Consider the following 15,672-nt stretch of genomic DNA (forward strand, 5'->3'; position numbering starts at 1 on the left):
ATGGATGACACGAGTACAAACACTGAGCTTCAGCATTATGAGTTAAAAATTAAAAATGCAGTATCCAATTCGAATCAGTCACATACAAATACTGGAGAAAATTAATGTCAGCAACTGAAGGAGAGACCACCAGGGTTTTGAATTGCTTAGAGCACAATTCCATACCGGCAGTTACTGCAGGCTCACCTGACATGTCACCACTCTGTCACAGTCCATGCAGGCTCTCCAGGTGACCCAGGTGTCACCCAGTGAACATCAAAAGCTGATTTTAGTTTTCTGTGAATCTAAGACTAGGACTGGCATGGCTCATAAATTAATGATTATCCACAGATTTACAAACATTCATTTGATTGTGTGTGTGTGTGTGTGCGCGCGCAGGTGCTGTTCCTTCTGCACTCCTACCAGGCTGACTCACACAGACCCCTGCCAGCAGGAAATGGCATCAGCGAAGCCCTCAGTCAACGCATCTGGCTCGCCTCTCGGTAATCCAAGACACACACACACAGATAAGCATCCCGCCCTCTTTTCCAGCTCGTTCACCAGAAGAATAGCTCCTTGTGTCACCGTTGATCCCCTCCCTGGCTGTGTTCGCTTCATGTCCTGCCCAGGCTTCCATTTCAAAGAGGCCGCCTGCTGTCCCATCCACGTTCCCCCTCCCTCCCCCAATCTATTGCAACCCCTCCTGCTCTCACCTAAGATCTAGGCCTCAAGATGGAGCACAGATTATCTCGTCGGCCTCCTCCCGTTGAGCTGAGGTCAGGCCGGGGTCTCCAGCTTCTCCCGGGCTGCGTCCTACAGCAGATAAGGCAGGGTCGGCAGGTTAGCAATACTAGCCCTGCTAGCACCGCTTGGTTGCACTGATGAGCCTTTATTAAGATGACAAGGTGAATTCTTGCTCGGTGGAGCGCGCCCACAGACTGTCTGTTTGATCAAGCAGCCCTGCAGAGCTCCAGCACCCAGATCTGAGGACATCACAGGTCAGGGGATCTCTGTTTTTGGGAAAAGAATTCCTTCACTCGCACCAGAACACCACTAATTTGAAGCAGCCACCTTCCAGAGAGGATGGAATGCATTGTTCCCCTGATCTAAGTCAGTGTTTGGTTTTTGTCATCGCGACATCTCTGTATTTTGTAATCCTGGACTTTTTCTGGATCCCAGAGGGCATCAACGCTGTAACAATAACTGCAGACACTCACTGCAGTTGACTTTGGCATTGTGTTGCTGCAGCCGACCCAGGACCAACCTTTTAGAATATCTCCTGTGTTTTGTTTGGATGGTGATCTAATGATTCAACATCTCACGGCCTATTTTATAATGTTACCTCACATCCATACACACAAACACGTTCAACCCACTTCACAGGACTCATCTCTTCCCAAGTCTGTTCTCACTTAGGCCACAAAACACACAACCACCCACACACTCCCCTTTGGTCCTTTCCCCGTACTCCATCATGTGTATTGTGTATGTGTGCACATGAAGCGTGCAAAGCATTTGTGTGGGGGCATGTGTGTTATTAATAACTGAGTGATGAAAATGTGACGTCAAGCTCACACACTGCGTCCCTTGTTCTCACATGCGCACTTGTGGGCTTTCACAGTGTCGTGGTCATATCCTTGACACACACTGACCACACACGCCACAAAACAAATAATTTATCATTAACAATGCTGCTGTGAATGCTAGTAAATTAATTACAACTGCCTCCTTGATCGTGCAGCTGCAGGGGTCTCATGTGATTCTTGCCTTCAGATGAAAATGCACATCAGTGTCCTGTTCAGTATCTTATCCTGTGAGCTGTTGAAACAGTAACGACAGTAACTTTTTGTGTAACTTGTTGCAGACTAATGTTTCCACTGGTAGTCCTGGTGAGACTGTCCTTCTCAAATCAGCACATGATTTGGTTTTACTCCAGTTTTTTAAGTTGGCGGCTGTGACACTGAAATGTTCCCCTGAGGACAAACAAAGCAGACAGCTGTTTGAGTGGATTGAAGGGTCTTTCATTATCAGAATGACAGACTCTGTCCCACTTTTTGATGGCGACATCAGCTCCACCTTATACCATAAATCAAAGGTAGAGGCCGGGGCCGTGTTATGATCAGGCTGAAATGAACACAACAAAAGAGAGACGCACCAGTTAATGATTAATAAATAATGTTATATCAAACCAAATTAGGAGGCCAAAGTAAATGTGTATAGCATAGCAGGTGTTAATCATCATGCAGTCGGTGTTGTTGAAATCAAGACAAATTAGAACAACACAAGAGAGGAGACAGATTAGTCTGCGGCCAGAACTTATAAGATCTGGGACCTCAGGTCCTCCAGGTACAGGACTCAACTACCTGCAGAGCGAAGAGACACAGATTACTCTGAAATCCTAAACCAAGAAGACCTCCAAGGGTAATCACAGGCTTCACGATTAATTAAAATGGCATCAAAATGGTGCAATATCCAAATCACAGGAGACTTTAAAATGTGTTTCGACATTTCCAGGACCACAATCGTTGTGGTGCGACAAATCTAATTCTTCCAACATATAGAAGAATGATTGTTTGGCCCTTAAAAGGACCCAACAAATATTACATCATCATCATCTTTCAATTGTTTTGTTAAGAAAAGGGGTAAACACTAAAATCCCATAATTGAATATCTGCCCAAATCATTGCAATAAGCCTTTTTATTATTATTATTATTATTATTATTATTATTATTATTATTATTATTATAAATGTGCAGCTCTAGCAGGGAGTTATTTTACAGACTCCCACTCACACTACTGCATAAAACAACAGACCCCGGCCACCCTGTGGAAAGCTGAAAATGAATGGGACAGAACAGCTACTGAATTTCAATTTAAATACTCAATCAGGATTCACAGCTATACAGCTTTCGGGCGGTAGTAGCCTGTAATAAATTTTCGGGCAGTTTTTGTCTGGAATCACACAGCCACATTGAGACAGAGACTGCAGACTTATTAAAACTAATATCGTCAGATCTGACAAAAATGAATGTCCTCTCTCATTTTACCACCAAAGCCACAGCAGGATGATTTCATCAGGGCAAATATCAAACTGTACGACATCAAATCGTACGTTTAACTCAACCAGAAAACTCACCAATTCCTAAGTTTTTAAAAAGACAAAACTTCCTCTTGTGAAGAATCAGTGCCAGAGAAAATCATCCTTTTGAGAATTTCTGTGGCAGACCGACAGCAGAACTAATTATCTAAAGTTCGCTTGTTGGATGGAGTAGATGACAGAAAAAACATTTGTTTGTTTATTTTCTCCTGTTTTCATCAGACAGAATAGCTGTGTCGTGAACAGAGCAGCCTTTCTGGATGTGTTGGTGTGTCTCTGTGGGCCGAAGATCAGTCTCCTGGAGGGTGAGTGATTACAAATACAAACTTTGTCCAGTTTCTCTTTATGGAGGATGTTGAGCTTCACAGACGTCACATGCTCCACTGTCCATCCAAAACAGACTTAGAATTGATTTTACACTCAGCATCTGCCCGGGGAATAAACTGGCTTTTACATTTTTACCCCATATCTATCTGTCATTTTTGTATTTTTGATATTTTTGTTTATTTTGTCTTTGAGGTGTTTCTTAAAGAATTCCTCATCTCCATCAAAAAACAAAAACCCAAAAAACAAACTTCAGCTGTCAATGAAATTATAAATATAAAAAAATACAGTTCAAGGGGACGAGAAAATGGTATGTTTATTGGCATTTATTCAAATTTTATAATTTTTTGAAGTATTATGTTGAGTGTAAAATATTTGAATCGGTGCAGAATTTGGTTTTGAAAATGTCCCTCTCAGGTCTCCGTCTTGATTTAGTTTTTTGCTGAGGTCAGTAAGTTGCTGTGGCATTTATAACATGAGTACGCAGCAACTGTGTTCCCTCCCTTCGCTGTGAATCTGGCTTTGAATACTTTGTCTGAACAGGCAGCCTCGTAGCGTTTGCCGGCAAGGCTGTCCGCTGCTTCTCTCCATTTAGATGGATTGTTGACAGACATCAGCTTCACGTCTTTGGTAGTTCAGAGAACTCCCCCCCCCCCCCCCAATCCCTTCTCCCAGGGTGCTGTGTGTGGTGTGGTTGTGAGCACATGTGCACAGACTGGCGGGGGTCTCCACACTGGAGGAATGTGAAACCAAAGGCGAGCGATCTCTGACAGATGGCAGGATTGTGCCTATGACCCAGTTTATGGTGGAGCGCTATACGGAGAGGGGAGGGAAAAAGTAGAGGGGTGGGGGGGGGCTTGTGTTTTTGGTCGACCATGTGCTGAACACATGTTCGCCTTGACAGTGGAAATGCCGAGGATTTCTCAAAACAAGCCCCTAGATTGAGGACGCAGCCTGGCCCAACTTGCCTCTGCTCTTTACATAACTAAATAATTAGCTTACACACCTCTAATGCCTCTCTATTATTATCATAAGTCCGTCTTTCGCTGCATGTTCTCAGCCGCACCCCGCTGAGGTTTGAGCCCTCAACGCGTCCGCCGCTCTCTTTCTCCCTTCTTCCCCTCATCATTTCCCATGCCTCTTTTCCTGTTGTGCAATTACACTTTTCAGACAAATCAGATGTTGAGTTAAAAAGCCGCAGGTCGGGCAGGTTTGTACGAAAGCAGCAGGCCTGAGGAGAGCCTGGCACCGAGGACTAAAGGTGAACAATTGGCTTCTTCAATATTACTTTTCTTTTTCCTTTTAACTGGCAGCTTGCATTAAATAGGAACTTTGCATTTACCAGCCAATTCCTTTTGCCGGTGAACACAGGTCTTTTGTGTGTGTGTGTGTGTGTGTGTGTGTGTGTGTGTGTGTGTGCACACATTTCTCTGCCCCGGCCCTTTGATCCAGGCGGACTCATAAAAAAGTCCCCACTGTTCATTGCTTCATCTCTACCTCCGCCAGTCTTCTGTCTCTCTGCCAGTAAAATGAGAAGAAAGTAGGAAACGAGACTGACACAAATTGAGGGAGGGGAAGGAAAAAAAAAAAAAACAGACGGAAGATGTTTAAAGTATCAGTGAATGTGCTGTTTCCATTAGTGAAGATGGTCAGTCACCGTTGGTCTGTTGAAGAATCTGGAATCGGCTGGTAAAACTTGAGTGTTTTGCTTGTAAAAGTCAAAAATTTGATGCTGTCAGTCTTGCGGAATAGTTAAATATTAGTTATCTTCACAGTATTACTGCAAAGAGTCCAATATTTTTAATAGGATGGATATTATAAACCCACCAGGCCTGATTGGACTCCCTGCTGAGCCAAATTGAAGCGGTTTGGTTGGAAATCTCACTGACATCTCCCTCACCCGTTTCCTTTTCTCACCACAAATATTGGTCAGACTTGGAGTTTTAAACAGCCGTCAGCTGCCAAAACTCATCTGTCACTTATCGCTTTTCCTGTTGAAATTTTGGCTCCTCCGAGAGGCTTTGATCAATGATCATGTGTTTTTTAAAAAGTTATTTACAAGCTGAAGTTATTTAGAAGTGTTGTCGCGTCTTCCTGCAGGTGGCAGGTCTGAGACACCATAAGAACATCAAGGCTGAACATTAGCGTGTTTACAGCAGAGTCATTTGACCTGAGGCTGAATACAGATTGTAGTCTTTTACGCTGCCAACAAAAGGCTGATATCAGCGGCTCTTAGCAGGTTTTTCACGAGTAAAAAGCGGCTTCGTCTAAAACACCAAATCAAAGTGAAGCAATTATAATAAGAGCAGCGAAGGGTACAAATCCCAGTAGGCTGCTGCACTGGTTAAAAGGCTTTACTGCCTTTTCTGTGCATCAACACTTCACTTGCTGTAATTATACCTTTTTTTTTTTTTTTTTTTAGCCACTAGTAGCTTTAGTCTCCATTTTGGAGACACAATACACGTTCACACATCCTGCAGATGAGATGAAGAAGAGTCTAAATGAACGAAGTTGGGTGTAAACAAAGCAATAATTGAAATAGCGCAACTGTAGTTTTGCTTCAAGATATTTTGGGAGAGAGAAAAAAAACCGCTTTGAACATAACAGTGAAGCCTCCAGGACACAGTGTGTTGTGGTGGAAAAGCTCTGAATGCAAATATCCAAGTGTTTATTCACATAAACGCTCCACTCAGCACCTTTCGGCTAATATTAGCCTTTTTTGGAGTTCAAAAAACAAATCAGGTGAATCGTCATCCTGTTTGTTGCACTTTTTGTGTATTTCTGTTCCAGTTTTTGCTCCTTTTCGCTCTTCCTCCTCCAGTTTTCAGAGGGAATTCTGTAATAATGAGAATTGGAGCTTCGCTTGTCTTGGTTTTTCAATGTGCAGGGGGAGGAGTTATTACAGCGTTCATCCTTCACATTTCGTGATGTGAGGCAGATGTTTGTCAGATGATTCACGTATGACAGCTTGGATGGATGCTCTTGCTTTTATGTCATAATTATGCAATCTTATGTCAAGAACGTTTTATCCCCGTTTTAACTCTTCTGAAACACTTCAGTCAGTCTCCTCCTCACATCAGTGCTTATTAAGCTATAACACATAGAGGTCACAGGACATCAATCCAACTCGGGCAGTTCAGAAAGAATAAGCTCAGTGAAGGTCAGAGAGTTTACATATAAAAACAGAAATCATTGCTCTTCAGTTCAGCAGCTCATAGATATCTGTGACCTGCGATGGTGGCTACCTGGAAGGAAGTAGGTGAATCTGAATTCCTCTTAAACTACGGGAAAAACGGGTGATTGAACTCAAAATACAACCAAAGTAGAATTTATATTTTTGCACAGTAAATCTGGGTTTATCATTCTGGTACTTTTTCTGCCCTCTATGAGCCCACTGCCTGTGTCGTACTTACTTCCTTATTTAACTCTAATTCAGTCAGTGAAGTAGTAAAACGTCATGATTTCAGGAAACTAAATGCAACTGTGGCTTATAAGACAAAGCCGTCGTTAGTGTTATTTATATCACTCAGACACTTAAGAAATATTGAGCACCCTCCTCCCATGTGCACGCTCACACATATACATACGTATAGATGTGTATGTGGGAACAGGGCTTCTCGGGTAATTAGAGGGAGGGACCTCAGTAAATTGTAAAGCTCCATCAGCATGAGAAGGAGGTCAGCTCTCTCCCACTGGCAGACACACACACATGTAGTGTCTGGGGTTTGTTTTTCACAGTTCTGGTAATGACGGTGGAACTTGATGTGAAATCCAGCTGTGTGCTTGCGTGTGAGACCACGTGCAAGTGTCTCGCTGAAGCTTGAGTTTGACACAGCAAAGCGTCTTTACTGCCAGTGAGCTGTGGACGGGGCCGATGGGGAGCCAGAGGCCTCACTGACACACAAACCTACACACAAGTGCTCTTGTACTTTTGCAGCACAAAATTTATCACATACAGCTCACAAGCCTGAAATGGAAGATATTCCTCCTGATTTGGATCAGTCTGACCTCTTACCTGCTTCACGTCTGAATGTTCATACATCAATTCTCATCCTCCTCCCTCGTTGTTAGTGTCTGGAGTCACGTCTGCATCGGACGATCCTATTAGCTCCTGTGGTTGATGTCATAGCCCATCAGAGTGCCTCATTCAGCTGAGAATCAATCCTGCATTTTCCTGATCTCAGCATCAGGAGAAATTGTTCTGAGTTTATTGGGTTGACAGAATAAAGACAGATATTTAGAGCAGAGCATTAGAGGCTTTGGGGCTGATTTTTCATCATTACTGCTCCAAAGAATGAGCAGAACTCCTGATCAGATAAAGATAGAAACTTCAGATCAGCTCTAGAACGACCCAAACACATGAGGAACTTTCTGTTTTAGTTCTTTCTTGATTTATGAACTACTATCCTCTATTACAGTGAGCAGAAGTCTTTAATGAGTGCCACATATAATTAAATGAGATTATGCTGTTTCTGAATATGTGTTCTGTTGACATTTTTCTTAGAAATGACAAGAAGGATACCACAAAGATATGTAAAAACAGAAAAGCTTTAATTTGCATCTAAAAGGGTTGAAATGTGTGGTGCTGTTTGACTTTCTTGGGTTTTTCACGTGACACTTCAGTTTGGATCATGAAAAGCTGTCTGGACCGGCACATGGTCCTTCATCCTCCATCCAAACCCAGCTCAGCCCCTGTCTTCCCCTAAACCAGGTCGGCCTGGATTTATTCAAACCACATTTTGTGGTTAAGTTTAGTTTAAATATTTGACCTGTACTGTAAAACAGGCCATCACACATATAGCACTTATTCTTCTCTGCTGCTGACACATAAACCTTTAAAAAGGTTTAAGTCTCAACGAGACATGTGAGCAACAGATGACATGAGGCCAGTTTTCCTGAGCTTTTCTGGGAGTTTTGATTTGTCCACATGCTGTTCTTGGGTTGTTTTCATAGCTTCGGCGCAGAGTGGAGTTTCATTGTGGGTGTCGACGCAGGAATGCTAATAACACCAAGTTAAGGTTGGTTCTTAAATCTCAGGTTTCATGTCATAAAACATCATGATTCCACAGTGGAAATCAACTGAACCACAGAGCTTGATAATTGATGTCCAGGGGGTATAATGTTTATGTTTCTAGTGATTACCATTCTCACTAAGCTAAAAATGATGGCATGCTAACGTTTGCTAATTGCCACTGAACAAAAAGTACCGCTGAGGATGACAGGGTGGCATTTTTTTGCATGTATTTAGTCATAAATCAAACTGAAGAAGAATGCAAATTCGTGTGCACAAGGCAACAAGGCATTTGCAAAATCTTAAAAAGATACAATAATGTTACTTAAAACACAGGATCAGACTACATTCGTGACAAATACAGTCAAGATGGCCTGCTTAATGTTTTTGGGTTCTGAAACGCTGATGAGACAAAACAAGCCATTTCGGGATTCTGTCTTTGACCTTGGGGAAGTAAAATAGAACGTGATGATATAAATGATGTTGTAAATCAGGGTGTGACCGAAGCAGCAGCAGCAAGTCATCTTTGTGTGTCTCGCTTAATGCTGCTGTTACAAAAACTCAGTCTTGACTTTTTAATTTGTGTTTTGCAATTTGTCTTCACACCTCTGAAACAACGTTTAAACGGTAACATGCTCTGCTGACACCTGCACCAACATTTATTAACAAGCAAAGTCTGGAGTTTTGTTTGCAACGTGTTCTGCTGAGTGTCCTGAAATACCCAACACAAACTCCTCGGAGTCTGGACTCGGTCCAGGCACAGCTCTACACATGAGTGACATAAAGAGACACAAGTGTAGCTGACACAGATTTAAATAAACACAGCTGTGGGAGAACAACGGCTATTTATGACCAGACATGAGGATTCACAGCAGCGCCTTTTGTTGCTGCTCCTGTCCTCTATACACTCATTTTTAATGAAGACCATCATAAAAAAAAAAAAAAAAAAGAAAGCCTTTGCATCCTGACTAATGATGTGTTTCCTCTTTGTTTCTTTCTCCTTTTCAACCCAGGGTTTCCTCATTTGGACCTTTTCTTTCCATTTTCCAGTTATCAACATTGCCTTTTCTTCTTTGCACATTTGCATTTGGACACGGTTGAAAGTTGTTGTTTTTTTGTTTTTTTTTTTCGGTCTCCTTTCTTCTTGATTTGCTTCCCTTTCCTGTGTGTGTGTGTGTGTGTGGTTTGCGTCTTTTGTATTTGTATCTTTGTTAAAGTCAGGTACAAATGTGGACCACAGCGTTACACTTGAATTCATCAGTCTTTGACAAACTAATGGCAGCATGCTGTTTCTACAGGCGTTTGACATACACACACACACACACACACACACACCAGGTTTCTCTGTTTTCCACCATGACAAACAGCCGTTTTCTCTTTGACACGCTCCCTTTCTCCTTCAGTCATCCTCCTCACTCTCCTCCCTTCATCATCGGTGTCATTACTGCGCCCCTACCCCCTATTATAACCATTAGGCTATGCTTATTTGGCCCAGGACCCCCCTTTGAGGATCAGGTTCCATAGTAACCTGGCCCGTCTCCACGGTAACCCAGCCCATCTCTGGAGGAATGCAGCATTTCCCGCTCTTTTGTCAGGCCACGTTTTGACTGGCGCTGCAGGGCCAGATTGAGTTGCACTGGGTTTCATAAGATTTGTGTGTATGTGTGTGCGTGCATGTGTGTTAAACTAATTGAGTTGGCTGTCAAAGCAGGTCTGTGTGCAGCACTGTCGGGAGCAGCACAGCTTTAGAATGGCATTGGGTTACTCTATAGTTACACAGCCTCCAGATTATACTTATATTTCAGAGGAAGTGCTTGTGCGCGTGCGTGGGTTTATTTGTGTGACTATCATTCCCAGAGGGTGTATGTTCACAGGTGGCTGGGCTGGCACAGCCGTGGGCATTTCCAAACAGACACTGACACAGCCTTTCCTATAAAAGTCAAAATAGAAAGGAACAGAGGACACTGGCTTCTTCAGTCTGGTCTGTTGTCTGCATCTGTTCCCTTCACAAAGTGTGTGTGACTTTGTGTGTTTGTGTTTCTCACTGTATGTGTGTGTGCGTCTGTGTGGCTTGCACAGAGGTAGAGAAAATTGAATCACTAGCGGCCAGCTCTGTAAACAAACATCCTTATTTTAAATGGCAAGCTCTGGTAGAGTCAAGATCTGTTGAAACGTCATTCATCTTCAGTTCAGCATCAAGAACAGCACAGTTTGATTCCTTTACATTTCTGGCCTCATCTACCTGTTAACCGCCTCCTCTCACGCCGCTGCAGTGAAATTTATGTAAACATCATTAATCATGAGTTTGGTGCTATTTTTATACAACCCGACGGTGTCAGCTTCAATAATTCAAAAAGCTCACAGCTTCAGTAATAAGTTGCACAAAATTATATATATATTAATAATCAACGTCTCATTGTTTCAGATTCAGAAGTCAGCGAACTGCGTCAGAAGACTCTGTCTGTGCTGATGGCGTCAGACCTGGTCATCTCCGACTCTTTCACCACCACCCTTGGGCCTGGCAGCACCCAGTATCTGCTCAGCCTGGCACGAGTCGCCCTCAGCGCCAGCGTGGAGATCCCTGAGCTCTGGGGGGCAGCTCAGCCAGCGACCCAGCTCCTGCAGCGTCTGCTACAGTGCCAGCAGTACGAGGTGAGGGAGCTGGTGCTGGAGGGAGTCCTGAGGACGCTGCAGGAGGAGGAGGAGGAGGAGGGAAGGAAGGAAAGACCTCAGTGGATGGACGAGACGACCCTGTCTAACCTGACCAGCCTTGCTCTTCAGGAAACACACCCCCAGTGTCTGGCCAAGGTGAGACCACACACACAAAAACATTATGAGATGTCCATTTGTTTGTTGTGTGTTTGTTTGAGAGACTGTATATGTGTCTGGTTGGTTTATAGGTGGAAGTGTGTGTGTTTGTAGAGTCTCATGTGTACATCTGTGAAGGGCCTGTTGTCACATGAAGTGGAACACTTTTCAAAATAAAACATTTTTCCTATTCATCACATTTACACTGAACCACCGAAACATTTGCTGTAAATTGATTAAATCCATCTCACAGAGTCTCGCGTGAGAGGCTAATCGGCTACAGCAGACACGCCAAGCACGCTGGCGGTGAGCTGACTCTCTCTCACTTCCAAACACTCATGAAAGGTTTGGTAGACTTCCACTCCGAGGATCTTTGGACGGGAAAATGCAGCCTATTTCCTGTTTAGGGACAGCAGGTCGTATTGCAGCGTGTTCATAAAGGACGGACAGGCAGCCACAGACCTGCTCTGTCAGACCTGTCATTAACACTCCTCCTGAGCCGACTGCAGTCACCACTGCTTGGTGTGTGTGTGTGTGTGTGTGTGTGTGTGTGTGTGTGTGTGTGTGTGTGTGTGTGTTTCTTTACCACTGCGGACATTTTCTTTCTTTCTTTTTTTTTTCTTCTTGTTTTTCTTTTTCTTTTTTTTTTTTTCTTTTTTTTTTTTTTGAGCCTGTTCACCAGGCGTTGCTTTACAGGCCAGCCGTTAATGTTTAAAGTGTCGGCCCCATTAAGTGGAGCCTCCCCTCTTCCAAGGACACGCCAACCCAATGGGCCAGTTGCCATAGCTCGCTTTGGACTCCACTGAAGCATTCTGGGAAAGGAGCATGAGCAGCAATAGGCCATGACATAGTGTTGGTCTACTGTTCTGCGTATGATGCTACTTCCAGAAGTCTAGAGGAAATTATCCTGTCATCTCCAGTCCTCATTCACATGTGTATTAGATGACTCATATAGGACACTGAGAAGAAAAAACAAAGAATGTAGCAATTTAGCAGTATAAATACCACACGTGGCATTTTACTGCATTTTTAGAGCTTTAGTGTAATATATTGTATTTAATTTTCTCTAAGATGTTTGGTATTGAATGGCGACCATCTGTGGTTTCAGCAGTGGCTTGTGCTCCACCTGTCAACGTTTTTGCAGCAGATCAACAGTAACAAAGGAACGTGGCGGCGACAGGTTGACCGCTCGAGTTGTTTTTCAAACACCTGGTTCTTAATTTCAGGCTGAGAGGGACGAAAGTGAGATTCTCATTTTGAGCTGATGGTTGTAGGTTTTTCCAATTTATGATTAAAGCTAATTCCAGCTCCAGTTTGTTGACTTTTCAATGTTTCCAAAACTGGAAATGATATCATGATATCAAAGCTAAATGAATGGAAATCCAGCCCAGACAAAGTGTTTGTGTTTATGTTCTGTTTTTACGAGAGCATTACATACAGTAATCACTCGATATCGTGAGCCGGCTCTTAGGTTCTGTGCTGTAATTGGAAGTTAGAAGATATGGCCAAACAAAAGTCATTATGACTTTCCCTTTTTGGCAAAATGAATCTGGCAATCTTTGTTTTTTAGTTTAAATCTTTTCTGTGTTTTGACGCAGGCAAAAGCAGTGAAAAGTAAAAAGAATCAGCACCTTTAGGCGAGAGTGTGACTGTTCAGCAGTACTGTATTGCACGCTAGGCAGAGTGTAACCTTTTTACACCTTGTAACCTTGTTAATTTTCTTAACATTTGTGTGTCTGTTCATGTTGGGTGGGTGTCACTGTTTATTTGCATGTTACAGCTATGAAAGTCTGCACGCATCTACGCCTGAGTTGGCATGTTTTCGTCTGTCTGTGTATATTTAAGTACGAAGGCAGTCGAGCGTGCTGCAGAACAGGAGCTCATTAAAACAGGGTTTAAATGCAGAGGTAGTCGGACCAGCTGCACGAGAGCTACGACTCAAATACCTACAGAGGGGGGTATAACTCACTCTATGCTGCAAAAACAGAAAGGAGAAGACCAGTGGAAGATTTTCAGTCATGCAGTAAACAGAGAAGCAAATGAATGGCCGATTCAAGATGAATGTGAGATGATTGATTGGCTCTCACTGGAGTTGGACTGTACAGATACTTTAGAAGATTTTTAACGACCAGTTTCAAACAGTTTGAAAAAATTTATATAAGCACCATGTGCAGCTACAGGCTAACACTCTGCAGCTGATGGATTCGTTTAAAGCAGCATCAGTGGATTTCATTGGCCACTTGGGAGCAGCGCAACCAAGTAAAAAAACAACACTGACGCAACCTCACATTATTAAATTGTTGCGTGTTTTGAAGTGTTATATTTACATATCCACACAGCCAACAACAGCTTTCATTTTAGACTGACCAACAGTCCAACAGGCTGCTGTGGGTGGAAATCGGATTGTTCATGGTGGAGAGCTGAAGGAGCAGGTCAGAGTCTGTAGCTCGTCACTGTACGCCACCCTTTTCACATTGTAGATAGTTTTATGAGCCATTGCCAAAACGTAGACCTTCCTTCAGTCTTCATTCTCTGGTAAAATCCACCCACAGATATGTTGCCTGAGCGCTACACTCCGGTCTCCCTCCACTGACTTCATTTTGTTCAGAATTTAAACCTCCCAAAGGCCACGGCCGCAGATCTCATCCACTGGCACTCAGTGTTTATGTTCTAAACCTTTCAGATCTGAGAGCTCATCCTTCCTACAAGTCCCACAAATCACACCTGCAACAGTCTTCACAGATGTCACCCCATACTATCACTGAATCAAGGCTAAAGACACATTTTTATTCCCTGGACTAAGAAATGAGTACACCTTTAAAATATTTAAAACCTTTCAGTCAAAGAGCATTGTTCTGCTGGTACTTGTGTCTTAAACCTCATGATGGATTGAGCCGTCGGACCAATCAGAGGAAATCAGAACAACAAACACAATAGCTGAGGAGATCAACCTTGTCTTTTTACTCCTCACATACCCAAATATACAGTCACAAACACACAGATGTTTACACCCGCTCGTTCTGGTCTCCACCCACACAGATCCAGTAAAGCAAGCTTTATTTTAAAGCTCAAATGACAGGCTGGGGCTTTGAAAGAAATAATAATCATTGAGATATGCAGCAGGAATGTCAACATGTGTTCTCGGCTGGACGTGTGTTGTTTCATGGGGGTCTTTTCCTCCTCTGACTCGGTCAGCTGCCTCCCTCTCTGGAGGAGTGACCAGGCAAAGAAAACAGCACATAGAGGATGGAGAGAACAGGGGGAAGCAGCGAGGGGGTCATGGATGGAGAGAAAATCGAGTGTGGGAGGTTCAGCTGAGGGATGCGGAGACTCCACACATACATGTTCTCGTCTGCATCCACATACATGCATATAGTTGTGTGCTGTGTACGCGACAGAGAAAGTGAGGCAGCTGTGTACCCATGGTTAGGGTGTGTGTAGGGAGGATCTGACCGGTGTGGTAAAAATACCCTCAGGGCAGCTTGCCAGGCACACTGCAGAGAGGACACCAAAGCTGTGTTGATGGATGGCCCTGAATAATTTCCCCCACCAGTAGCCCTGACTGTGCGTGTGTGTGGGAGGAAGAGACGGAGCGTGAACTGGAGTGACTGTCTCGGCATCTTGTGTCCTCTCCTCTCAGGTCCTTCAGGTGCTATGTGCGTTGAGCTCTGGTGGTGGACTCCTGTGGAGGGACGGCGCTCAGGTGTTGTCCCAAGAGGAGGTCGTGGGCCGCCTCCTCGCACTGGCTCAAAATTCTTTCCACAGGTCAGCAAACACACTACCAAACACCTCATGTACTGATACTTAGAAAATAAATCAGGTTAAGCTGATGATGGTGCTGTATGAAAAGTGAAAAGGGCAGAGTTCTGATGATTCTTCCTTGGGGAGGGAATATCCAGATCCACGATACCAACATGGCTAGAAATAACAAATGTGTTCAAATGCTACACATTTTTGCAATGATGTTAAAACATGTGGTTGTGTTCTGGAAACTTCCACGCCAGCCCTGAGCTGAAGGATCACGTCAGTACTTGTTGTAAATTTCATTCGTTTCAAGGTAACTGCAGGAAAAGGGAGGCAAATGTATTACTCCAAACTGTCCACTGCCTCCTGAAAGCCTGCTGTCAAAACAGTCTCTAAGCAGTCCCAGACCAGCTTTTAGCAGTGATGGATGGAGGAGAAGTGAGTGTTCTACAGGGCAAGATGCAACCACATCCTCCTCCTCTTATTTCCCAGTCTATTTTTTTTTTTTTTTTCCCCGGCCCCCTCTGCTTGTGAAAGGAACCCTCACCCTGCTGGGGCAGACTGGCCGTCAGCCCTTCATTCAGAGCCAGAATCCATGGAGGAGGAGCGCCCGGGTTCACTGGCTGCACCTTCACACTGCACCTGGGTACCTGGAGCATACTGGCACCTTTCTATATGGGCGTCGGTGCAGCTGCTGATGTGCTCTTG

General features: G+C 43.8%; 1 protein-coding gene across 2 annotated transcripts in view; it reads left to right on the forward strand.

The window, feature by feature from the left end:
• Positions 1-15,672, forward strand: part of thada (THADA armadillo repeat containing) — a 76,242-nt gene that overhangs the window by 46,856 nt on the left and 13,714 nt on the right. For both annotated transcript variants that reach the window (XM_029521524.1, XM_029521525.1), the window contains exons 31-34: positions 379-482; positions 3,300-3,382; positions 10,838-11,220; positions 14,861-14,985. In XM_029521524.1, coding sequence (XP_029377384.1) covers positions 379-482; positions 3,300-3,382; positions 10,838-11,220; positions 14,861-14,985 — 695 coding nt within the window. The remainder of the gene's footprint in view (positions 1-378; positions 483-3,299; positions 3,383-10,837; positions 11,221-14,860; positions 14,986-15,672) is intronic.

The sequence above is a fragment of the Echeneis naucrates genome, chromosome 15 (assembly GCF_900963305.1).
Source record: "Echeneis naucrates chromosome 15, fEcheNa1.1, whole genome shotgun sequence".
In the NCBI taxonomy this organism is placed as follows: Eukaryota; Metazoa; Chordata; class Actinopteri; order Carangiformes; family Echeneidae; genus Echeneis; species Echeneis naucrates.